The sequence below is a fragment of the Hippopotamus amphibius genome, chromosome 1 (genome assembly GCF_030028045.1).
Source record: "Hippopotamus amphibius kiboko isolate mHipAmp2 chromosome 1, mHipAmp2.hap2, whole genome shotgun sequence".
NCBI lineage: Eukaryota > Metazoa > Chordata > Mammalia > Artiodactyla > Hippopotamidae > Hippopotamus > Hippopotamus amphibius.
In genome coordinates this window covers 161792682-161818237 of record NC_080186.1, presented here as the reverse complement: position 1 = coordinate 161818237, position 25556 = coordinate 161792682, and the positions used below count along the sequence as shown (strand labels likewise).

General features: G+C 42.7%; 1 protein-coding gene across 2 annotated transcripts in view; it reads left to right on the top strand.

Moving 5' to 3' along the window:
• The window catches only part of UBE2D2 (ubiquitin conjugating enzyme E2 D2), a 59879-nt gene extending 48070 nt beyond the window's left edge, over positions 1-11809 (top strand). The window contains exons 3-8 of one of the 2 annotated variants that reach the window (XM_057733681.1): positions 4038-4069; positions 4149-4226; positions 4312-4417; positions 9381-9474; positions 9675-9767; positions 10879-11809. In XM_057733681.1, coding sequence (XP_057589664.1) covers positions 4038-4069; positions 4149-4226; positions 4312-4417; positions 9381-9474; positions 9675-9729 — 365 coding nt within the window. In that variant the 3' untranslated portion in view covers positions 9730-9767; positions 10879-11809. The remainder of the gene's footprint in view (positions 1-4037; positions 4070-4148; positions 4227-4311; positions 4418-9380; positions 9475-9674; positions 9768-10878) is intronic. The other variant, XM_057733675.1, reaches the window with a different exon arrangement.
• Positions 11810-25556: the final 13747 nt, after the last annotated feature.

Here is a 25556-nt window from a genome sequence, read left to right as displayed (position 1 = left end):
ACAGCCTGACAGTTCCTGAAAAAAGTTAAACATAGAGTTACCATATGACCCAGTGAGTTCATTCCTAGGTTGTTCTCAAGAGAAATTAAAATGTATATCCATACAAAAACTCATGCTTGATTGTTCATAGAAGCTTTATTTATAATAGCCCCAAATTGAAAACAACCCAGATGCCCACCAACTGATGAAGGGGTTTAAAAAAATGTGGTATATCCATACAATAGAATATTATTTGATGGTTAACAGGAATTAAATACTGATATATGCAGCAACATGGGTGAGCATTAAAATCATTATGCTGAAAGACCTATACTCTGAAAACTGTAAGATGCTTGTGAAAGAAATTAATGACCACATAAACAGATATTGTTAAAATGGCTGTACTACCCAAGGCAATCTACAGATTCAGTGCAATCCCTATCAAATTACCAATGGCATTTTTCACAGAACTAGAACAAAAAATTTTTAAATTTGTGTGGAAACACAAAAGACCTTGAATAGCCAAAACAGTCTTGAGAAAGAAGACTGGAGCTGGAAGAATCATGCTTCCTGACTTCAGATTCCACTGCATAGCTACAGTAATCAAGAGTATGGTGCAGAAAACAAGCATATAGATCAGTAGAACAGGAAAACAAAAAGCAAGCATATAGATCAGTAGAACAGGATAGAAAGCCCAGAAATAAACCTATGCACTTATGGCCAATTAATCTATGACGAAGGAAGCAAGAATATACAGTGGAGAAAAGTCTCTTCAGTAAGTGGTGCTAGGAAAACTGGACAGCTACATGTAAAAGAATGAAATTAGAACATTTTCTCACACCATATACAAAAATAAACTCAAAGACCTAAATGTAAGACCAGATATTCTAAAACTCCTAGAGGAAAACATAGGCAGAACACTCTTTGATATAAATCACAGCAATATTTTTTTGAATCTGTCTCCTAGAGTAATGGAAATAAAAAACAAATGGGACATAAACTTTAAAGCTTTTACTCAGCAAAGGAAACTAAACAAAACAGACAACCTGTGGAATATGAGAAAATATTTGCAAATGATGCGTCCAACAAGGAATTAATTTCCAAAATATACAGACAGTTCATACAGCATAATATCAAAAAAACAACCCAATCAAAAAATGGACAGACGACCTAAATAGACATTTCTCTAAAGAAGACGTACAGGTGGCCAATAGGCGCATGAAAAGATGTTCAGTATTGCTAGTTATTAGAGAAATGCAAATCAGAACTATAATGAGGTATCAACTCACACCAGTCAGAATGGCCATGATTAAAATGTCTACAAATAATGAGTGCTGGAGAGAGTGTGGAGAAAAAGAAACCCTCCTACACTGTTGGTGGGAATGTAATTGGTGCAGCCACTATGGAGAACAGTATGGAGGTTCCTTAAAAAATTAAAAATAAAGTTATCATATGATCCAGCAATCCCACTCCTGGGCATTTATCTGGAGAAAACTAATTCGAAAAGATATATGCATGGCAGTGTTCATAGCAGCAGTGTTTACAGTAGCCAAGACATGGAAGCAACTTAAATGTACTCCAGAGGGAGACCTAAGTCAGTGATTTCTGTAGGTATTCTTACATTTAACCAGTGTGGCAAAATACTCAATTAAGATTTAAATAATAGGTTCTTCAAATACTTTTGTTAATTACATTAATCTTAATGTGTTTTTATTTTGTCTTTCTCTGTTTTTTGTTGGTATTGTAGATTCTAGATCATTTTAACGAGAGACATAAATATTGTTGATCTTAGTTGCTGCATTAGCAGTTTCATTCTTCCTTTTCCCTCTCTTAAAGGCAGCCCTCTCTGTATGTTTTTGCTCATTTTTCTGGTGACACAATTTGACCCTTTATTTATAAAGATAAAGGCAAATAGTTTAATAAATAAAGGTTAGCATTTGAGTGTTAATGGTTTTTTATTTAGAACTAATGGTTTATATTCTATTGGGGACTTAAGCAAACATGATTTACTAACTAAATGGATATGAATTGCATATGAAATAGCCTGTTGATGTTGCTTATAAGAGTTCTCAGTAATATAAGATTCTTGCTTAAATACACTAGAATATTTTCAACTTTCTGGAGTGCCAGATATGAAAAAGATTGCACTGTTACTTGAAAATATTGATCTTTTCACATCCTCTTCTAGGAAGGATATCCTTTCTGCAATTGTAAATGCTTTAGTTGACAGCTTGTCAGAGTTTCTGCTCCAAGCCTTTTGGGTTTCTACGTTGTCTAATTTTTACTGGATTTTAATCATAAAGCATAAAATGGGCTTTGTTTTCTGTAGAGGAAGAATAAGAAATCACCAAAAATAAGTATTTTACCTTCAGCCAAGAATTTTCCTAATAACTTCTTAAGTCTGGCAGTATTTTTAGCAAGAGAAAGATTGATTTGAAAAGACTCAGAAGAAAAAGTTAGGACTTAGCTAATAAAAAATTTAATTTTTTAGTATGTCTCAGTATTTGTGTAGTTTATTACCAAGTGCCTTAGACCTCTCTTTTTATTCCTTATCTGATTCTTACAGCCTTTAACAGATATGCAGATATAGTTATATCTTCCCATTTATAGCCACAAATTTTAAAAATATAGAAAGGTTAAATGGAAGAATAAGACCTGTTTTAAAACAGTTGCCTTTTGAACCTGGTGTACCCCCAAAAAAAATAAAATAAAATAATAATAAAAAAAAAAAAAAAAAAAAACAGTTGCCTTGACTTGTAGCTTGGTCATTTTTAATAGGGATTTCAGTTTTGTCATTGGGATTGTTTACTCCAATTATCATTGTGTTTTGTTTACTCGAATTGTAAGTATATTTATGATTAAAAACAGTATGAGAGTCTGGTTTCTTTAAACAGGATCTTAGGAGTCTTTTATAGAACCTTTGTTGAAGATACTAGGGCTAAATCTTAGTGACTCAAAGTGACTTTCTCCTTAGCTGCTTAATCCATAAAAAAAATTGGTTGGCAGAAGTTATGAGGAATTTTTCTCAGACTAATGATGGGTAATCTAAAAAGGAGAGCCTCAGCAATACCTACCCTTTATTTTTAATTCCTAATAAACAGGCTGCTCTTTGTAGATTCAGGCCCTAGTGAGGAGCAACCCAACCATAGGGGCAGTTCTCATGCAGGTGGTCAGAAGGAATTTAAGGATTTGGACTGACATCTCAGTGGGTTTTCCTGTGGTTTTTTAGTCCCCACATTTCCTCCTTGTGTCAAGAGTTAGCTGGTTTGGGTTGCTCATGTTTAATCCCAGTGACAGCTTCTCTTAGTTTGCTCGGATCCTAGTGTGAATGTTAAATGCTAAGTAGCTTACTTAGAAGTGAAAACTGGTTTTTTGATCTTTGTATTATACTAGTGGCATCACTTTTGAAGTGGAACAAGCACCATTTTTTGCAGTTTGAAGAGAATAGTTCCTTATTAAACAAGTTTATAATTTATTGGGGTTATCCGTAGAGTTTGTAATCAAGCCTGGGGCTTTCAGCTGATGTTTTCTTTATTTACTGAGGTACCAGCAATCTAAAGACCTACACGTGAGAATGCTTGGAATTTTTTTTTTAATGGAAAAAACCAGCATTTCCTAATTTAAGTATTACCTACTTTATTGTTCTGCTCTATACCAGTATTATAAAAGGAGTATATTATATATATTTGTGTTGGGGAAATGATACAACACATCAAAGAGTTGAATCTTGTGGCTCTTTTTTACCCTTTGAGGTGAGGAAATTCCTGTTTAAAAGTGAAACTTTGGATTTTGTCAAGAATTTTGTCTCCCTGACTTGAATTTTCAAGATGTTTTAGCCCAGCTACTTTTTTGGTGAGCACCTTATCAGTGTTCTACACCACAGTAATCATTTTTGTTTTCTCTGTGCAGACTCCAACTTAATTTAGATTCCTCATTCTGTCCAGGACTCATCAGATTGCTAATAAATGAACTGAGATTACATGGGGAATGATATGTTATTATGGTGCAGGTATACTGTGGATATTGCTTTATGGTGATTTTTTGTTGTTCTTTTTCAGTGTTCCATTGGCAAGCTACAATAATGGGGCCAGTAAGTATTCAGATTAATTTCAGAATAAATATTTTATGTAATTCAATCATTTTAATCCACCTTTTCTTGTTATCAACAGAATGACAGTCCCTATCAGGGTGGAGTATTTTTCTTGACAATTCATTTCCCAACAGATTACCCCTTCAAACCACCTAAGGTAATTGGGATATGGCGATTGTTTTTTATCTACTTTCTACAATACTAATGAAACAGTTTACAAAAAGTTTTCCTTTTTTCGATAGGTTGCATTTACAACAAGAATTTATCATCCAAATATTAACAGTAATGGCAGCATTTGTCTTGATATTCTACGGTCACAGTGGTCTCCAGCACTAACTATTTCAAAAGGTAATAGAATGGGTATTTGATATCAGTATAAAAAGCCGACTGTTTTTTGTCTTTTTAAGATTACTTATTCTTGAAAAGATTACTCAGATTCCTTTTTAAGAGGAGGTAGCAATCCCCCTTATTCTTGAAAAGACTTTAGACCCACTGAAGAGAGTTGGATTTTCAAGCATAGTTATTCCTTGGTGTCGTGATTGCTCTCTGTTTATTGTTCTTGCTATTCAAGCATAGGTTGGAATATGGCCACTTGTTATGAATATTTCTTTTTTTTTTTTTATAAACGTATTTATTTATTTTATTGGCTGTGTTGGGTCTTTTTTGCTGTGCGCGGGCTTTCTTTTTAGTTGCGGTGAGTGGGGGCTACTCTTCGTTGTGGTGCACGGGCTCCTCATTGCCGTGGCTTCTCTTGTTGCTGAGCACGGGCTCTAGGCATGTGGGCTTCAGTAGTTGCAGCACATGGGCTCAATGGTTGTGGCTCACGGGCTCAATAGTTGTGGCACACGGGCTTAGTTGCTCCGTCGCATGTGGGATCTTCCTGGAGCAGGGATCGAACCCATGTCCCCTGCATTGGCAGGCGGATTTTCAACCACTGCGCCACCTAGGAAGCCCCAGTATGAGTATTTCTTTAGAGCATAGTTAAAGTAGAAGACAAGTAATGTCTCTTCCAACCTTGAGATCCATCTGAGTGGAAAGGATAGATATTGTTCCAGAATAGGAAGAAAACAGCCCTTGTAGAGGAATGCTTGTACTATAAGCATAGACATTAGCTTCTTGAAGAACAAAGTGTAGGTGAATTCATATTCCCATTCTTTAAGGTTTTACCACCTCTTCTCTTTAGGTTTCTATCAGGAACAGAATCATCCTCTATGATAATCAATTTAATATAAATTTTTGAGTATCTCATTCTTTGGTATATCATCGTTTGTGTGTGCTTGAAATTGTGTAGAGAAAGTTACTGACTTTGTGATGAAAGACCCAGTAGTTCTTTTAAATAAGACCTAATTATATGAGCAGGTTGGGGGTTTTTTTATATCCTTGAACTGAATATTATTTATTGATTTGAAATTGTTCAACCCCTCAATATCATACCCAAATTAAATCACAAGTGGATTAAATGTTGTCAAATACAGATAGGCTGCAAGTATGATAATGGGCTAATATGTTTAACAGATATGAAGAACACATAAATCAATAAGAGGAAAAACCTAGATCCCAATAGATGAATGGACAGAAAGGACACAATAATCAAGGCAATAAAAATTTTAAAAAGTTCCCATTCTTCACCTTTTTAATTAATAAAAGTCTTTTAAAAAGAAAACTAAATGTTGGTGAAGTATATTGAAATGGGTGCATATATATGCTACAGATAGAAGTATAAATTTGTGCAGTCCAGTCTGCTAGTATGTATTAAGAGATAAGAGATTTAATCACTAATAATACCCTTTGACCCAGTAACTCTAGATTCATTCACTTGTACTAAGGAAACAAGCCCAACAGTTTAAAAAAAAGCTTTCTGTGAAAGTGCATTTGTGACATTATTTCTGAAAATTAGAAATTACATATAGGCTCAACAGTAGAGGGAAAAAAATATTGGTTCTTGCACATGCATTCAGAAGAGTGTTGATCCTTACAAATATTGTGGAAAATAAGAAAATACCTTTGAAAAAAGCAGAAAAGAGATAAAATGTTATACACTGTAACTTGCTTTGTATTGAAAGTATTTTAAGTAGCTAGAAAGAAATAATTTGGGTATTTGGGGATGAACTTGGGCACATGAAAGTATTTTTCTTTTCTATGTACTTAAATTTTATGATTTCTTTAATGCATACATTTAGACAGGAGGCAACATAGTTTCATGGTAAAGAATATATATTATGGATGCAACTGCCTGTATTAGGATCTCAGCTCCACCTCTTAATGGATGAGACTTGAGACAGATTAGTTTCTGTATTCCACAGTGTTTTCACCTGTAGAATAGGGTGATAAAAACTACTTCACTGTTATTATGAAGATTAAAAACACAAAAATGCATAGTTAACTGGTTCCTTGTAAGCACCCAAATAACTGACATAAAGGCACTGTTGTAAAAAGTATTGGATGTTTGTCATGTTATAATTATGGTAAGACTTGTATACTCTTACAAGTTAATTTTTTGAAAGAAACAAAAACTCTTGGGCATTAAATTAAGATTTCTGGGGTCATAGGCAAAAATACAAACAAAAAAATCAGAGGACCACATTTTTAAAAATTGTGATTGAAATAGTTTTCCACATAAGTGGCCCCTTTTCTTTTTGTAGGCCTCCTTGCAATGCAAGGGCTGCTTGTAAAAGCGTTCGTATGCCTATTATTCTTATGATTTCCTGGCCTGGTTGCTCTTCTTTTACCAAGTAGCTGTAGAGATATAAATCTAGATATAAATGGGGTCAAGAGAGGTGGGACTGTGTGTGTGTGTGTGTGTGTGTGTGTGTGTGTGTGTGTGTTTTGGGCGGAGGGAGTCTAGATAGCTGAAATTGTTACCATAGCTTTTTTGTTTTTTCTTCCCCTTCTGTGCCTGGTGTTGATTTTTTCAGTTATTCTAAATCATAAGGTCTGTTGTTTATTTGATTTGATATGGTCTGTCTGGATAACTATCTTTTAAAATAACTGCAGTGCCATTTTGTTGAATTTGGTCATATCAGCATACCTAGGTTTAGTGTTTTAAAGACTCTTTTGTAAACTGAATGTATGGGCAAGCATTTCTGTGAAAGGCCTGAATCCTATGTGTGATATAATTATCCCTTTAATGTAGTCTATTTTTGAGGGCAATAATCTTGATTTCAAATGCCCTCCACTTTGAGTGTTATATACAAGGGACCTAAATATACAGAAAACTTAAAGGAAGCAGATTAAGTGCATCATAAAGCTGCTTGATTATGTGTTTAGAATTGGAAGTTAATGTGGGTTATGACACTAATGAAAATGGGTATGTACTGGTGAAGAACATATATATAAATTAGTGAAAATTTAGTTACTTCAGTGAAGAGTCTCTACAGGCAGTAGAAATAGAAGTTATTCCCTTTATAGAGAAAGAAGGTATCGTATATTATAAGCCAAAATCTATTTTCTGCAAATTAAAGGAACTAAGTAGTGTACTAAAAATCCTTTCACCAGGTCCAGATAACCACCATCCTACCTTCCTTTCCTGGAAAGAAAGTGAGAAAAGTTATTTACTTAAAACTTATCCTTTTAAAATGATTCAAATGAACTTATTTACAAAACAGGCTCAGACATAGAAAACAAATTTATGGTTGACAAAGGGGAAGGAGGGGGCGGGGAGGGATAAATTAGGAGTTTGGGATTAATAGTTACACGCTACTATATATAAAATAGATAACAAGGACCTACTGTATAACACAGGAAACTACATTCAGTATCTTGTAATAACCTATAACGCAAAAGAATCTGAAAAAGAATATATATGTATATGTATATGTATAACTGAATCACTTTGCTGTATACCTGAAACTTAACACAACATTCTAAATCAACTGTACCTCAATTTAAAAAAAAAATATCATTTTAAAGTTGCCTTATTGAAATAATTGGAAGAATAAGTAAAGTGAATTTATAACAATTACTAATTTGGTAGTATGTCTAATTTTAGGTGAAGAATCAGTTGTATTCTTGCCAGCTTGATAGGCCAGACAGGATTCTTCTTCTATAGTCAATAATTTCATGAACATTCAAAACTCTGTAACTCCCTGTTGTCATTTCCAGGAAATACATGAAATCTTTCCTAATTGCTGTTAGAATGTTCTGTGCTTGAAGAGGGCATCAGGTGATACACCTGACAATGGGAAGAGAAGATGTTTTGGGAATGCCATCTGCCAGAATTGTGGGCAACAGAAATGAAGAGTCAGAAAACATCTTTCCTGATGTTTTTTATTTTCCATATACTCTTAAGGCAAGGAAATAGCTTTTTTGTTAATAACTGAATGATGAAGGGCATGTAAACTTTCTTCATCTTGCAGAAGCCCTTGATCTCTGTAGAATACATTTGATAGGAAAAGGAATATTCCTTTTCCTGTTGAATTTGATGTTTTGTGAGTAAAGTGGGCTCTGAGTCATTGTCTCTTGCTACAGAACATTAGAGAGAAATAAGATAGCTGAGTTCTGGTAGCATCAGAATAGAAGGATTAGAATTTATTTCAGTATATCAGAGGCCACTGGATTTAATGTAATTAGTGACCTTGGCCTCCTCTTTGCCTTCAGTAAGAAATATGTAAGTTAAATTTGAACAGAGGAAATTGTACTATTGAGGTTTGTCTGCTGCATTCCAGGTTGTCACTAAGGAAATGGCTTAGATAAGATTCTAAATCGTTACAGAAAATAATTTGAGACTTTAGTTTGAGATATGTTGTATCCTCTATCATAAGTGTGGCCAGCCCCATTTGGGGGCAAGTAGTGGCCTTTATGTTCTTAGACTAAATTGTTTCAACTAAAAATGAAACAAATCCATTGCATCTGAATATAGTACCTGGCATCAAGAAAGCAGTGATTGTTGGATTTCATAGTTGTCATTTCTTACTAAGAGCATTCAGTAGTGTGGTTGTCTTTGGAATATTGAAAGCCATTTGTCCCTGAACATGGGCTTCTACAAATTGAACTTTATAAGCTGAGAACAGTGTTACTGGTCTAGAATTTGAAAGACATGGATTCTAATTCCACTCTAATTATTCACTAACCAGGGACGTGGGTCAAGACACTTCACCAGCCTGGGCCAGCTTCCTTCGGTGTTCAAAGCATAGAGAAATCTTGTTAGAATCTTTGTTAATTACTGCTACTGTAAACTTAGGTAGAGCTTACAAAGCTGCTGGGCAATACAATATAAATAGGGTCTTAGAATTCTCTCTTGTGTTGGCATCTCATGTTTTTTTCAGCCTTTTTGCTTTTGATCCTCTACTAATTTATGTTTTTTTCATTCTAGTACTTTTGTCCATCTGTTCTCTGTTGTGTGATCCCAATCCAGATGATCCTTTAGTGCCTGAGATTGCTCGGATCTACAAAACAGATAGAGAAAAGTAAGTATGGTCTCCAGACAGAAGAGTATCTGTGGTAGGGGTGGAGATGTTTGTGTCTAAGGGCTGAGTATGGGTCAGATAACTTAAAATGAAGTCTTAATATACTCACCTGGGGACAGGAAAGAGGAGTATTTACATCAAGTATCATTATAAGTAGATGATTTTATCTCTGATTGTTTCGTATGACTCCTCCTGTCTAGAAAAACTTCTACAGTATATTTCCCAACAGCTTTATGTCTTCTGCTTGGCTTTTGACATGTAAAGATTTTGCATCAAGAGCCCATTTGTCTTAGGTACGTATTTATAAATTAGTGGGAAAGAGAATTGATTTTCTACCATTTGGAATAATGTAAAAAATAAAGTGAATAAATGCTATAAGACATGAAAGCCCCAAATTTCCTTTAAAACAAAACTTGTTATAGAATTTACATATTTTAGAATTGTGAATTATTGAAGAGTGGTCAGGATATTTAAAAAGGTACAGTAACTAAAAGTGTTGTAGTCTGTTTTGTGTATTATTCAATAAGATTGGAAAGGAAATAGATGGGATATAGTGGATAATTTTCTAAAGTTAAAATATAAAAGATTAAACAGTTATTTGAATTATTGGTTAGAGAGGCATATAGATAGGATTTTCTAAAATGGAGCTGCACTAAGAACGGGGAATTCTAACAGCAGTTGGTTCTTAGTTTAGTTTTTTCTGTATTTAGGTCTGAATGGTATCTATAACCATGTATTCCTGGCTGCATTGAGAATAAAGTTAGATCATGGTTTTTTTCTATTTTTGAATTTACTTACAAATACATTTTTTGATAAGAGAACCATTTTGTCCAATATTTGGAATTATGGGCATTTTCCCCAAGTCATTGTTGTGGTAATTGTCAGCAGAACTTTTTTAATAAAAAAATTAACGATCCTTTTGTCCTGCTAGTTTACTACTAGAATGTTCTGGAGGAAATAGTCCATTCATTTTAGCAACGAAATTATTAAAATAAATTTTGCCAGAACTGGTTATTTTATTGATGCAGGAGAAAGTATTATGTCAATTTAATCATTATATGATTTCAGTAACCATATAATGTAGAATTATATTGTTTCAAGAACTCCAAATAAGTAAAACAAGGGTTGAAGATCATCTCCTAGAAATATGTCGATCAAGTATAGACTGAGGTTTGCCAGCCAGCAAGTGCTAAAATTTAATTGGAATCCGGTATTAATAGCATTTATAGGATATTTTCCACTGTCATTGAATAAATGCTTATTAGAAATTTGGAGTAGGAAGATGGCTTAGCTTGAATGTACTATAAGTTATTCCCCTCAAGTTACTAGATGGGATAACAAATGAACTCTGTTGCTTTCTGACTCCTCACGTATGTTAAGCCAAGCTTCTCTTTGTGTGTACAGGTACAACAGAATAGCTCGGGAATGGACTCAGAAGTATGCGATGTAATTAAAGAAATTATTGGATAACCTCTACAAATAAAGATAGGGGAACTCTGAAAGAGAAAGTCCTTTTGATTTCCATTTGACTGCTTTCTATGAGCCCACGCCTCATCTTCCCCTGTGCACATGTTTACCTGATACAGCAGTGCTACGTGTTGTACATACTTGGAACAACAAACTAGAAATACTGTACTTCTGTACCAACATTGCCTCCTAGCAGAGAAGTGTGTGTGTGACAAGCCAGTTCTCCAGGCATAACCTAGGTGTGAAACTAAAAGCTTTCCTTATTGACTTAAATTTGGATGACAGCAGAGTGAGGGGTGGTGGGTATGGTGTGTGCTTGGATGGGGAAGAAAAGCTCCACTGACCTGTAGGAGATTGTTTTTTAAGTGAAATCCTATTAAACTCAAAACAGTTATGAAAAGCAAGGTGAAGAACGTGAAGCTGTTTCTGTTTTCATTTTATTCCGAAGGACTTACGTCTTAGGTGAAAGTTATAACCAATCAGATTAAACTCTACCCACATCCTGTATTTTAAGGTCTAAGTTTAACTGGTCAACATTTAAATGGATTGGAGCTATTAGTAAGTAAAGTGTGATGGGCTTTGTTCCCAGCTCTTTTACACCTCCCCACCCTTCAACCTTCATCCTTCAGCCCCTCTTTCTCTCTTCCATATTCTTTGGTTTGTATGTGGTTTCTCATTTAATACATAGCTAATAGCTCTTATTTTTCTTATGTTTTTAACTGCTTAGGTCTATCTGGATGTAAGGGTGAAAATTCATTTGATGGAAATACTTGTGTATATTTAAAGACCCAATTGCTCCTCTGGAGCTTGTACGTTCAAGAATGATTAATCTGTGTAATAAACTGGTTACTACAGTCATTACATATAATTTTGTGTGAATAGGCTCTTTGATTTTAAGAACTTTGTCTAGCTGAGATTAGTGGTGGGTTTTCTCCCACCCCTGAAATGTTTTCATTTATACTGGTTGCATTTCAAAATCATGAAACAATTCCAGTTTACATAGTAAAAAGGGTATCTTGAAAGTAATTTTACTGAACAAGACAAACGCATAAGCTTAAAAGAATTTCCATGAAACTTATATGTGCAGTATTCCAGGAACATGACTGTTAAACTAAATAAGAAATTTGCTTTATTATTGAAACTAAGCTGCATTTCACCAAAACCTTGTGACATTCCTTGGTACATAGGACATAAAACAAAGGCATTGCTATTTGGTAAGTTAAGCTTCTGTGATTGTGATTGTAAAAGCAACATTGACCAAACCTGGGAAACATGAGCACAATCTTGTATTGGAGAGTCTACATAATTACTTTGCACTAACATTGCAGGATGTTCATCCAATTTTAAATTGTACTGTATGTGGCTTTTTGAAGTCTTCCCTTGACACTAGTAAAATGTAGTTTGAAACTTGTAAACAACTATGTTTGCCAGAAACATTGTGTGAACTAGGCAAGTTACCTTTTCCCCCCTATTTCTCCTAAATTAATTGTAAACCAGCCCAGCCTGAAAGCCATGGCTGATGCTTTCTAGCCGTCAGGTTCTTTCAAATGCATCTTTACACTCTTGCACAAAAATTGAGGAATAAATGTCCACTGCTTTTGTTTTAAACTTGTTTAACTTGTCTTATCTCTCAGTGTCACTGTTCTATCTCAGAACTAAAGTCCGATAACTGAAACCCTTTAAAGTGCTGCATTTTAGCTGCTGGCTCCTTATTATTAGCATTTCTAGCATCCTTGACCTTGCAAAGAAGGTTTGACTGTTAATAGTTGTGGGTAAAGGAATTAGAATTGAGCTCTAACCTAAAATTACCCTCATTTTCGGTATCATGGGTAAGCGGAAATTCAGTTTTGACTGTTGACCATGGGTTAGTTGCGCAGATCCTGAAAGCCTCATTCTTTGTCATCTTAGAGAACAGCCAGCTTATTACCGTTTATTAGGTCATAATGTAGATATTTTCACAAGAGTGCTTTTAAGTAAAGTGCTAAAGTAAAAGTCATCCTGGTGTTCAGGTGCTAAATGAAATATTTGGCCTTTGAATGCAGTTTGGTCTTGCTCATTTGAGTTTGGAGCATATTTGGTCCAGTCTGCTTACATATGCCCTGGCCAGAAAGAAGCCTCAGTGAGGGAGGCCACCTTCCCTACTCAAAAAAAAGTGTGTCAGTCAGGATGGGTCTTATTTAGGATCACATTGCTTTTTACAGAAGTGTCTCTAGTTTTTTCACATGTGAAAGCTTGTTTGCAGTAAACTTGATTATCTTGGTGAGGCAGTGGTTACAAGGGAATGTCAAGTATATGGGTTCCCTTTGCTGCTTCCTTTTTTTTCTTTTTTTTTTTTAATTGAAGTATAGTTGGTTTACAATGTTGTGTTAGTTTCAGGTGTACAGCAAAGTGATTCAGTTATATGTATATTTTTCAGATTCTTTTTCCTTGTAGATTATTACAAAATATTGAGTATAGTTCCCTGTGCTATATACACTAGGTCCTTGTTGGTTATCTATTTTATATATAGTAGTGTATATATGTTAATTGCTTTGCTTCTTAATAACATTGAGTGCTTGGTCAAGTTATAGTTGGAGCAGTCACTTTTGGTAAAACTACATGATTTCGGATACTTGCACACTCTGTTACTGGCCAGTGGTCAAAGGTAGCATTGTCCTCCTAGTTTCTATACTTTGGGTAATATAAAGATTTGGAAAGAGGACTGTTGGAGTGGGGAGCAGCAGAGAGGTCTATAGAGAGAAGGACATGGTGGTCAGAGAGAGGGTCCCATGATCTCTGCCTTGACCTAGCAACTGAGGCATTCTTTTTCTGCTTGCAACAACTTCAGTATTCCACTTTTCCAGCCATTCGTCTTTGCCTCAACAAGTTATTTTGAGCCCTAGGTAGATTGTCGGGAGAAATGAATTATTTCTAAACTACAGTTGGAATGGCTATAAACTGCCTCTTGTCTGCAATTGAAATGAAACTGTGGCTTTTGTCTTAGTCTGCTGTACCATACCCTTTAACACCCGGTAGCTAGGTTTTAATAGAAGAACTTTCTTCAGTTCCTAGATCTCCTGAATTATGAACATATCTTTCCTTCCTTCCTACTCAGGAATAGCATCTTTATTACCCCTGTAGAAAATTGTCGCTGGTGTTAGGAACCCATCTCCTTTTGATTCCTTTTGTGAAACAGTCTTTATTTCAAGTGAAAGTGATGGGTTATTCTGGTGAGTGTGATGTTATATAAGAGAAAGCAGATTTTTTTTTTCATTTAATGATGCAGAACACAAATGCTGACCTAACATCATATCACATAAAATTTTTTCTCTTACGTTTGTAACTCAACAGATTGCTAAATCCAGGGGAACTATTATAATCACTGTATGGGGCATACTGTATTAGTATTTCAAAAGTTTATTCCAACCCATTTCTTCTTTTATATCCTAAAACATCTTCAATATGTTTGATGAGATAGAGCCACAAGAAGTTGGAGGTACCTAAGGCCAGTCCAACTTTCAGCCAGTCAGTTTTGTTATGTGGTAGCTCCCAAATGTAGAAGAACTTTGAACATGCTAAAAAGCCACTCAGGATTCTGGCCAGGGCCAGCAGCATGGAGAAGAGTGAAGAAAGCAGATTTTTAATATGAGAATAACTATGAAGGTAGCAAACTATCAATATACATTCATACCATCCAAGAAAAGAAAATTGACTTCTTTCCTGGAGCCTGTTCCTTATTTCTTTATTACTTGCGTTGTGCGTACACTTAGATGAAAACTAGCTCTGAGTTTTCTGTGCTAAACAAAAGCCTTCCTTAAAAGCCTTTTCTAACCTTAGCCCCAGCTGGTGTAAGTAGTTGGTATTCAGGCCCCTCTGAATATTTCCAGCCCAATTCCTGGGATGGGCTTAGAAGTAATGAAAACTGGCCTTGGGATCATTTGTCAGGGTGATCCTGAAACAAATACATTCCCCTGTTGTCACCATATTTTACCCTAGTCAGTATAAGTGGAAAAGCACAAAGATTGGGACTGACTATGAAGCCTTTAAGGCCTTTGGCCTCAGTAGCTGAATGTGTAACACAATCACCAGCCAGCTTTGCCCTTTCTCAATGCCTGCTCCTGGGCAGGTTGAAGAAGAGGCAGAGTCAGGCATTTTTGTGACAATTGATTACTTTTCATCTTTGAGTTTTTTGTGGAGCTGAACCTTAACCAGAGGCAAACTGTAGCCTGCCTCTTATCAGATGAAGAACCGTATGAATGTCTTAGCACCAGGATAGCAGGTTAATAGTATTCAATTGAGTGGGGGTTGTTATTAATAGAATGGCCTTTTCCAGGGCTGGGGTTCCTGATAACCCTGCAGTATACACTGGAAGCAAATGGTTGAACACTTTTGGAAAGGCCAAGAAGAAGTTACTGAGTGCCCAGGCCAGGCCTCCAGTGACTGATATCCAGAGAAGAGCAGCACCAGCCTTGGTCAGTGTGCTGTGTTCCTTTTCAGACTTCTACTAAGGATACGAGGGGCAACAGCAGACATTTACCCAGGCACCTCGCTCCTTGCCCTGAGCCACTTGTTCTCCTATTTGAATTTCTTCCTAAGTACTTAAAAATCTTGACTCTTAAAGGGTACTCCCCTACCCTAAATTGTAGGGCCTCTAGAGAATGAGAGTGAGTAGGGAGGGTTTGGCCAGCTTTCTCACCTTTGAAGTTTTCCACAGGAAATGAGTAGCTGTGGAAGCCCCAAAGCTGCTTCTTAGGCCTTCTGACTTGGAGGTTTCTAGAAACAGAACAAAAATACAACCTGACATTTGGGCTTCAGAGCCAGCTCATGGGTGAGAGATGTTCCGTGCTTGAGGCAGTTGGCAAATCTAGGCTACCTACCTAACGGGCATCTGGAGCTTCCCCTCAGCCAATTAAGGGGCAATACTGGTTATGTTCTTCTGGGCAGTCCCCCTCCCACCTCCATTCCACATCTCTGCCATCTTTGAAAGGTGTGGCTGCTTGCAGGGTGTTGCAGTAAAGGTTGAGGGAAATTGGCCTTGTTTCAGAGGCGCCCAGGACTTCCAGTCACCTGCTGCAGTGTAACAGAAGGAACCAGGGGAACAAAGGCTTTCTCAGACCTGCCAGAGAAGTTGTGTTTTTTTGAAGGATGGTTCCAGGTCATCTAAACCTGGCCCTCCTTCAGAGGGAACAAAGAAAGGGTATAGGACAAAGGGTAAGGGGGAGGTTCTGGTGTACTGTAACAGATTATGGGGCTGGCACTGTTTTCCATGAGTGGCGGGTTTAACCTCTAAGCTGGAGAGAAGTGACATTTGAAGTTTGGATGTAAATTTTGGGAAGAGGGGCTTCTCCTCTGACACACTGTGTCCCTGGGTCTCTCCTTGCTTATCCTGCCCCCTGCCACTGTCCGACTTAGGTAACAGGTAGGCTTAAGTTTCTATGCCCACAGATGGAGGAGGAGACTGAAGTGCATTTGCTTGGGTAGGGAGTGAGCTGGTGTCTGAGTGGTTGCTAGTGCCTGAGTTACCAGCAGAGGGCAGTGGTGACCTATAGCTGTAACAACCATGAGGTAGGTGGTCAGTAAATCTGCTTGGACAGAACCTGGGAGGGGCTTTTGTTGGGGTGGGGAGGCCTGTTTGGGCTCAGCTTTGTTTATAGTTTATCTGGAACTGGATGGCCCAGTGCCTAGGTCAGTTCGTTCCCTCACAGCCTTAATTACAATGAGAGAACATGTTAGTATTCTAGCCCAAGGCCTGCCAGAAGTGTCAAGCCACCAGCTTCCCTTCCCCCTCCCCGTTGGTATAGTAGCCATATGCCTGTGTGTGGACAGGTTAGTAGGGATCACGCGGGGCCTTTGCCCACCTAGCTGCTGGTTGCATGGAGACAAAGGCCTGTCTGTTGCTTCGTGTGAACAAGAGGATTTCATATTTCTGGCACGTCTCTGTCTGGTGTCCACTGTTACCTTTCCCCAAAGGCAGGCAGTCCTTGCGACTTTAGCCAACTAGTCCTATCTCATTTGCCTGCCTACCTACTCTGAGCAACTAGGACATGACTTTTCATACCTGATGGATGGAGGGCTGGGGACAGGAGGAACAGAGCTGGGGGCTGGTGATATTGCCTGGGAAACGTATTTCCCTTGTCCTTTTCAATCTTGTGTTTTGGGGCCCCAGACTCCCCAGTCTTCCAGCCCAACAGCTGTGAGCCTCCAGGGCCACTACCCAGAAGCCAGCTGCCTCTTCTTGGGGAATTCTTTGAAATTCCAAGCTTGGCCATCTGGGTATGCAAATATCTCCAGATTTGCTGAGCCCGCCAAGTGGCTGCACCCCAGGCAGAGCTGTGAGAATTAACTGCCACTACCCCCAGATGGGGAAAACTGTCTAGGGGCTGTTGGTGCATGGAACCCATGCTTTCACCTGCTGAAAGACTTAAAGACTGGGAGAGAGAGGTGTCCTAGGGGCTCCGCAGGCCCTGCTCTAGTTACTAACTATATAAAGGATTTTGCATCCAAAGGGTGAGTTGGGAGACCCTTGGGGGCCCTTCCTGGAGTGTGAAGCTCTGAGCATAAGAAAGTCCCTGGAATAAAGAGAGAAGTCTTGGGTCTAGAGTGGCTAGAAGGGTGGGGGCTATCTGCAGGGAAGGCTCCTGACAGTGCCATGCCAGATCCAGGCAATAGAGCTGGCTTAGGCAGCCCAGAGTAGGGCCAGCAGTCTGGCCCCCAGAATGCCTTGCTTTCTCCCAGGCCTTCCCCTGGGGCTGGTTATCTGGCTGTAGTAGGAGGAATGTGTGCTCTGAGTTGGGGGGGGGGGGTTGTGTTGCAGGGTCAGGGCGGAAACCTGGGAATGTGGACTCCCTGCTCGCCCCTGTCCCTATTGGAGGGAGGGAGCCATGGAGAATGTGGTTGACAGGCCCCAGGCGTGGGAGAGTGTAGGCCTGCTTGTGTGTGTGACTGTGTGCGGGAGGGGGCTGCCCATGTGTGTAGGAACTTGTGAGAGTGTGAGAGAATTGTGAGCATGGACATTCCTTAGTGTTTATGCATATGGGTGTGAGCCTAAACTGTGCAGCCTTTGAGGAACAGAAGTCAAATCTGTATCTGAAATCACAGGCCCATGACTTTTCAGTTGTATATATATTTTTTTAAGTGAATAACTTTTTTTAAATTAATTTATTGGCTTAATTGGGCATTCATTGCTGCACACGGGCTTTCTCTAGTTGCAGCAAGCAGGGAGTACTCTTCATTTGTGGTGAGTGGGCTTCTCATTGTGGTGGCTTCTCTTGTTGCAGAGCACGGGCTCTAGGTGCACGGGCTTCAGTAGTTGTAGCACACAGGTTCATCAGTTGTGGCTCACAGGCTCTAGAGCGCAGGCTCATTAGTTGTGGCACACAGGCTTAGTTGCTCTGCAGCACGTGGGATCTTCCCAGACCAGGGCTCAAACCTGTGTCCCCTGCATTGGCAGGTGGATTCTTAACAACTGCGCCACCAGGGAAGTCCCTCAGTTGTATATTCTTGAACAACTAATTTCTCTCTTCTTTGCTTGGTTTTCTCATCTAGAAAATGGGCACTTGGCTCAGCCTGGCCCATAGGCAATGCTTGGTGGAAAATAGCCTTATTAAATTAAAGGGTTGCGGCCTTGAGTGCTTATGGATTCAGGGAAGTAGGTATGGGTAGTTGGACATTTTTGCTGGACTCCTATACAAGCCAGAAGATTTTGAGCAGGACTAGCTCCTAGGACACCCAGGGACTTGGGGCAAGCTATCTGGGCCCCTTTGGGGCCTATGCCTTGCCGCTTGGCAAGGTCTGCAAGAATGTGCCTAAAAACAGAATGGGTATGCATTTAGATAGATATGCCTGGCCAGTCTGTGTGTCCCTGCACAGGGTTTGTGTCCCTCTGTTTCTCTTGGGGGACAAAAGGGGAGCCCAGCTACCCTTTCTGGTGAATAAAATCCTGGAAGGGGATGCTGGGAAGGGCTGTCTTCAGCCACCTGGGAGTGGGGATAAAGTGCAAGGAGGCCAGACCCGCGCCCCACCCCCGCTGCCCCAGCTCTTTCCCCACCCTACCTGAAGGGTGAGAGTAAGGGATGAGACATGGGTGATTGTAACACTGCCCACAGCCTAGGATCCTTGCTTTTCCCTATTGTAGGTCACAGGCCACCTGTTGGTTCTACAGCTCTCTTAAAGATTGCCTCTCTGCGCCTGTGTGTGCATGCAGGAGGTCTGGAATGGGGGCAGGCATTGAAATCTTGGATCAACAGGCAGGATTTGGGATCCAGGCACAGAGAGGTTGAGAGAATTAGCCAGTGTTACACAGCCAGGCAAAACTAGGGAATGTTTGAAGTCTTTCTGGGTGGAACCTTTAGGGGGAGCTTCCTGGCTGCAAGGGATTCCTGGAAGCCCCTGGGAGGGGTCAGGCCTTAACTGGAGAAAGTGAGGGCTACAGCCCAGCTGGCCCTACAACTGGAACCACAGGAGTGGCCTGTAAGGAAGGGTGTGTTGAAGGAATGAGGGATCTTGGCCTTGTTCCTACACACATGTACCACTGGGAAGTGATAGGGGTGGGAGTGGATTTTTGAGATCAGGGGCCCTCTTTCCTGCTTTAAATTTGGAGTAGGGAGGGTTCTGGAACTGATGCCTCGGTTTCTGTATGAGAAATGGAGGAGTGGAGAGAGAGACTGATTAGGGGTAGTCCTTAAGGAGTTTGTGTGGGAGGTTCTGGGACCCTGTTGTAACTGAGTGTATCACTGCTGGGTGGGAGGTGCTTTGTGTTCTACAACTTTGTGAGAGTGGCAGGAAATGGGGCCAGTAGATATGTACTAGTTGAGTTACACCTGATGAGAGCTTGGGGGTGGTTTCCCCACCAAAGTCCCAGAGTGTGTGTGGCCAGTATGGCAGTGTACTAGGGGAATTGATATGTGTGGCAACTGTGTGAGTGAATGCAGGAGTGTGAGTTGTTTGTGACACTTGAATTGTGTTTCCCAGGTGTATGTAATGGCTGAACTAGTTTTGTTGCTGGGATGAATCAGGTTCCTGGAGAGAAATGGACCTATCTGGAGAGAGTGATACTATTAAGTAGCTATGATCTTTATATTGCTATGATTTAACTAGTATACAGACATTAAAAATGATCTCAGTACCCTCTGTGTTTTGAGTGCCAACCATGTGCTGGGCCCTCTGCTAAGTGCCTAACCTTGCAGTAGCTCATTTGGTTCTGTCAGAACCCTGAGAGTTAATGCTGGTTTGCCAGTGCCACAGTGTTTATTGTGCCATGTTGTATTCATGTTGGAGGATGTGATACAGCTGCATCTGTGTCTTAGTTGCTGAAGTGCAACTTGTGACAGTGTGGGGCCCTGTCCTTGGGCTCTTTATCCTATTGTGTTGCCAATATGGGGCACCATTGTGCTGTTCCATAGCTTAAGACCCAATTTGACAATGTTCATTGAGGTGATGGTGTATAATTTGGCTCTGTGACTTTTTTGCTTTGTTCTGTGCAGCCAGAGTATGTAACTCCCTTCTGTCCTGTAGTTGAGACCAGCTAGTAGAATGTATGACTCATTTTGTGTCTTGGTGATGTTGTGGGTGTCTAGTGTAGGATCATCGGTTGTGGTGGTGTGAACTGGTTGTGTGATAGTGTGACTGGCTATATTGTTATGTCTGTGACCCTATTGTGTGTGTCCGTGGGAACCATTTGTTTGACCCCTTGACCTCCTGTCCTAACTGTGTCAGAGACTGTTGTAGTGTGCTGTACTCCATCCATGTAGTGAGTGTGCTTCCTTGATGGGGGCAGTGGCCCATCCCTGTACAGATTGTGTGTCTGTTTGACCCCGTGTGCCGCTGTGCCCCTTTTCGGGTTTGTGTGTTGTTTGACCTCAGCCGCGGATGCCCCCACCCCCGCCAGCCCCGCTGCCCCTCCCGCGCGCCGCCCGCCCGAGCCGTGCTGCGATCGATCGCCATTGATTGTCCCTGACGAGCTGCTCCACTTTCCAGCCAATGTCAGGAGGGGGGATCTCCGCCGCCCTGGCGGTGTCATTTCCACACACTCCCTGGGCTGCCGCCAGCGCGGGCGCCACTAAGAGCCGGCCTGGATCGCCCAGAGCACGGACCGGCCCGCCCACACCGCGCCAGGACGCCCGACGGTGAGGCCAGACCCCCGCCTGCCCGGCCTGCAGCCCTGCACCCAGACCTTCCTCCCTGGGTGGGTGGATATTGTCGCTACACCAGTTTGAGCTGGCCCCGGGGAGGGTGGGGGCACGGTGGTGCGCCAGTGCGCTCGGTGGGGGCGTGGGGGCCCGTTTCCGGCGGGCGGAGGCGCCTGCGGGCCAACTTTGCCGTGGCCCAAACAGATGCTAATGATTTTCCGGGAGGCGCCGGTTATCTCTGGCCCCGGCCAGCCAGTGCTGGGCTTGGGCCGGGCATAGACACCTCCCCACCCTCCCCCTCACTCCTGTGAGCCTCACCAAATGACCACCTGGCTGCCAGTGGACAGTGGGGGTCGGAGGCTGCCCGCGGTGCCCCCCAGAACTCTGGCTGTAAGGGAAAGTTTGCTCCTGTCCATCCAAGATGCTGCTGCATCGTCTTCTGAGCCCCTTTCCAAAGCAGTCCCCCCATCTGAACAGGGGAAACTGAGACACAGAAGAGCTCAACTCAAGGTCATGCTGGCCTAGCGCCTGCCAGGCTGAGTGGGTCACCCTCTCTCAAGGCCATGCTGTTAGGGGCTCAGGCTTCCTGGTCCCCCTTTGCCCAGGGGCCAGAGCCAGTTTCCAGGCTCCCCAGTGGAAGTGCTGACGTGGCTTTGGGCAGCTGTCTGGGGCCAGGAAGCGGGGCAGATGTCACAGAGCCCAGGGGAGGAGGCGGCTCCATGGGGAGGGCGGGCAGGGCCTCTTGCCTGGCGAGACACGCCTCCTCCCCCAGGCCTGGCGGTGTCTGAGGCTGGGGCACAGCCGCTGCCCAGGCTGACCCGCCTCCAAGTTAGCTCCAGCTCCTCTGTACGGCTGTTGACAAGTGCTGTAACCTCTTGGGTCCTCTTCCTCCCCTGCGGAGGAATATAACAGCACCTGCTTTGGATGAGTGTGAGCCTCAGGTGAAAGCAGAGGTGTGCAAAGCCTCCATTCCAGTGCTGGACACACTGTTCCTGCTCAACATGTTAGCAATTATTATTGTCTTTGCAAGTGGGGATTTGGTGTGTCCAGAAGCAAAGCTGAGTCCTGAGAGTGCCAACTGGCTTCAGAGGTCATTCCAGCTAGCCTCCTGCTTGGTGCCCCTGGCCCTCTGCATTTCTCATGCCTGTCTAGCTTTGTTTCTTCTCCCTGAAGTGTCAGCCCCCTTCAGCTCTGCCTGCTGCCAAGCTACCCCCACCCCCTCTTATCCGTGTGGTTCCCTCCTATCTGGCGGCCACATTGGGTCCCTCGAGCAGCACAGCCCCCTGGGAACAGCAATCGATGGGGCGGAACAGCCTCCCTGACAGATGGACCTACGGAGGCTGGGCTGCTTCAGCAGAGCTCCCTAGGAAACCAGAGACAGGAGCTGAGCCACCATGGCTGTCTCCTAAATAGAAATGGGAGGGGGCAGAGAGATGAGGTGGAGGAGGCCAGAGCTTCCAGCCAGCCCCAGGCTGAGCCAACCCTCTGGGGATGGGCCTGGAGGGGCAGGGCAACCCCTCTGCTTTTCCATAGGCCCAGATCCTCTTGAGGGGACGGCTCTGTAGAGTTTTGCTTGGTAGGTAGGATAAGTCTGAGTCCCCATCATGGGCAGGTGAGGTTTTGCCACCCGCACATCTCCATGGGCACTCTTCTAACAAGCCCAGAGGCTGGTGGGTGGGTGGGCAGGCAGGTGGCTTACCACATTCCGCAGGCCACAAGGAGTCTTTGAAGCCAGAATGGCAGAAGGACCTTCTCTGCCTGTGGGGGTGGGAGATGATGAGCCATGGCAAGTGTGTGTGTGTGTGTGTGTGTGTGTGTGTGTGTGTGTGTGTGTGTGTGTGTGTGTGTGTGTGTGTGTGGAGAACACCTCCTGTCTCCTACTAGGCTCCCAGATTAGTCAGGAACTTCTTCCCAGGGTTTCTCAACCTCAGCACTATTGACATTTTGGGCCATTTAATTCTTTGTCTTGTGCATTGTAAGATGCTTAGCAGCACTTGTGACTACCAAAAATGTCTCCAGATATTGCCCAATGCCACCTGGGAGGCAAAATCAGCTCTAGTTGAGAACCACTGGTCTAACCTCAGGACCAGCCCCCTGGGTTGGAAGGGGTGGCTAGGACCCCATGAGGATGCCATTTATCCTTTTCAGTAGTGGAAAGGGACGTTTCCAAAAAGGCTCTGTCCCCAGCTGTCTCAGGCCCAGGAGGATGGGAGACACCCTCCCTCCTCCCTATGGCCCCAACTGCTAGGTTGGAGGGAATCGTGCTTGCCTGAGATGGCAGGGCTTTTGGCGTCACTGCTCAGCTGCACCAGGCTTGGTGCCAACACCTTACTGCTGAGACTACATAGCATGGGGGTGGGGGAACAGGGGCGTTCATGGGGGTACTCAGGCTGCCTGGGCGACCTTCTGTCCAGCCAGCTTGAGATGAGATGAGCCAACGTGGATGATCGGCCTCCTCCCTTCCCTTGGTGCCCTGGCAATGTCTCTGCTGCCTCCCTCTAGGCCAGCGTTGTGTTGGGAGTGGCTCTGGCAGGCCTGAGAGCCAGTGGGGGCTACTGCCTAGAGTTGGAAGATTGTGGACACAAGTCCAGCGGGCCCAGCCAGCTGACAGCTGGGTCACCTCGAGGAAAGGGAGGGAAGAAGACACTGTGGGCTGGCTAAATGGTACCTGAGTCCCCCCAACCCACAAGCCCTTGAGCCAGAGGATTGGGGAGGGGGCTCGCTCTGGAGTCATCTTCCTCTTCCTGCCCAAGCAGGCAGGCAGGCATTGAAGTAAGGGAAAGTTTCCTAGAGCACAGTCTCACTCCTGGGAAGTCCCTACTTGTGTCTAACCTACTTCCTTTCTTCCTGTAGCATCTGCCCTATCCTGGCCTGCGTGCTCTGGCCCCAGCAGAGTCAGGGCCTAACATTTCAGGTTCTCTGGCCCTTATTCCTGGGGAAGAGCACCCCACGGGAGATTTTTCAGTCAGAATAAAGGTCAGTGGGTCCTTGTGTAGGTAGAGGGATGAGGGTGCCTAAGTGGGCTCAGCTAGGGGATGGAGAGGGGCATTGATGCCAGTTGACAGACCAGCGCCTACAGAGAATAGGGTTGCCCCAAGACACATTGAACCCAGCACCAGCCTCTGGGGGTCCTAGGGTGGGGAGGAGGAAGTGGCTGGGAGGTGGGCAGCGGCTTTGTAACCAGAGATGGGCCAAGTGGTTTGAGGCAGCAGCTTGGAGCTGGGGTTTAAAATAGCGCCTCGGCCTGGCCAGGATCGGGTTCGGGTCACCCACAAGGCAGCATGGCCACTACCATCTGGCTCCGGTTTCTTGCCATCCTTGATGAGTTAATGGAGGAGGGGGCTACCCAGGCAGATGGGCCTAAGAAAAGGGGTCCAGGCGCTGCCCCTACAGTCCTCTGAGCAGGCTTTTGCCGGTCTGCTTTCTCTTCCTCACCCACCCCCATGGGACAGATTGCCCCAGCTATATCCTGATGCCCTCCCTCCTCTTCAGTAAATATTTGACACCAACTGGGGACCAGGTACTTGACAGAGCATGGAGATGAGTAAGGTGCCTTGACCCTGTCTAAAGCCCAGGGGGTTTGGTCCCCAGGAGTGCACAGAAGGGGGAAGGTGATGAGTATTTCAGCAGAGACCCTCCACTGATGTCCTAGCCTCAATCCTGAAAGACCTAGGCATGGGGAAAGCAAGAGAGAGAAAGATCCCTACAGACTGCAAGAGAGGAGATTAGACCTCAAATAAGCCTTCCCTTGAAGAAATGGATATGGCTACAATGGAGAGGGGAGAATGTCTTCTCAAAAGCTAGTGATCATCCTTGAAAACTCCCCAGGGTGGTCCACTCCACCAGTGTTCCCTAGCCTGCCCCCTCCCTCAAGGCAAAGCCCTGAGAGTGCGTTCTGGTCCTCCTCTGTCCAAGTAGAGTGACCACTTCCTCAGGCCAACTCAAGCAATAGGGCAAAGAGTTGGGGGGCTGGGGGTCACCTCTTTAGTGTTTTGAGGGAAGTAGTTCTAGCTCTGCTGGTCCCATTATGCTGTTGGAAAGTGGGGAAAAGCTATTTCAGTCAATAAAAAGTTCTAACTATAAACCCTTCTGCTCCACTCTCCCTTGCCAGAGAGTCTCTGGGCCCCTAGGGGCAGTGGCCACCTCTGGGCAGTGGCCCTTGGGACCTGGCAGGTAAGGTTTCTCCCAACTTTGCCCTCCTTCCCCAGCTATGAGTCTGAGGAAGTGACACAGCAGGCCAAGCCAGCTCAAGGCCAGATCTCTCTAACTGGAGTGCTGGCCAGCTCTCCTAACGGAGCTCACATAGATCTACAAAAGTATCTTGTATATTTTAATGATTTCTCAACAGCCCCTGATTGAAGCATGCTCAATTTAGCCGTGCCGTAAGTAACTTTTTATATTTCCTTGGGGAAATTTCATTTCACTTATGAATCTTTTCTGAATCTGCAATCTCGATTAAAAGTTGATTTTTTTATTTATTTATTTTTTTGTCTCTGTCTCCTCGGCTTC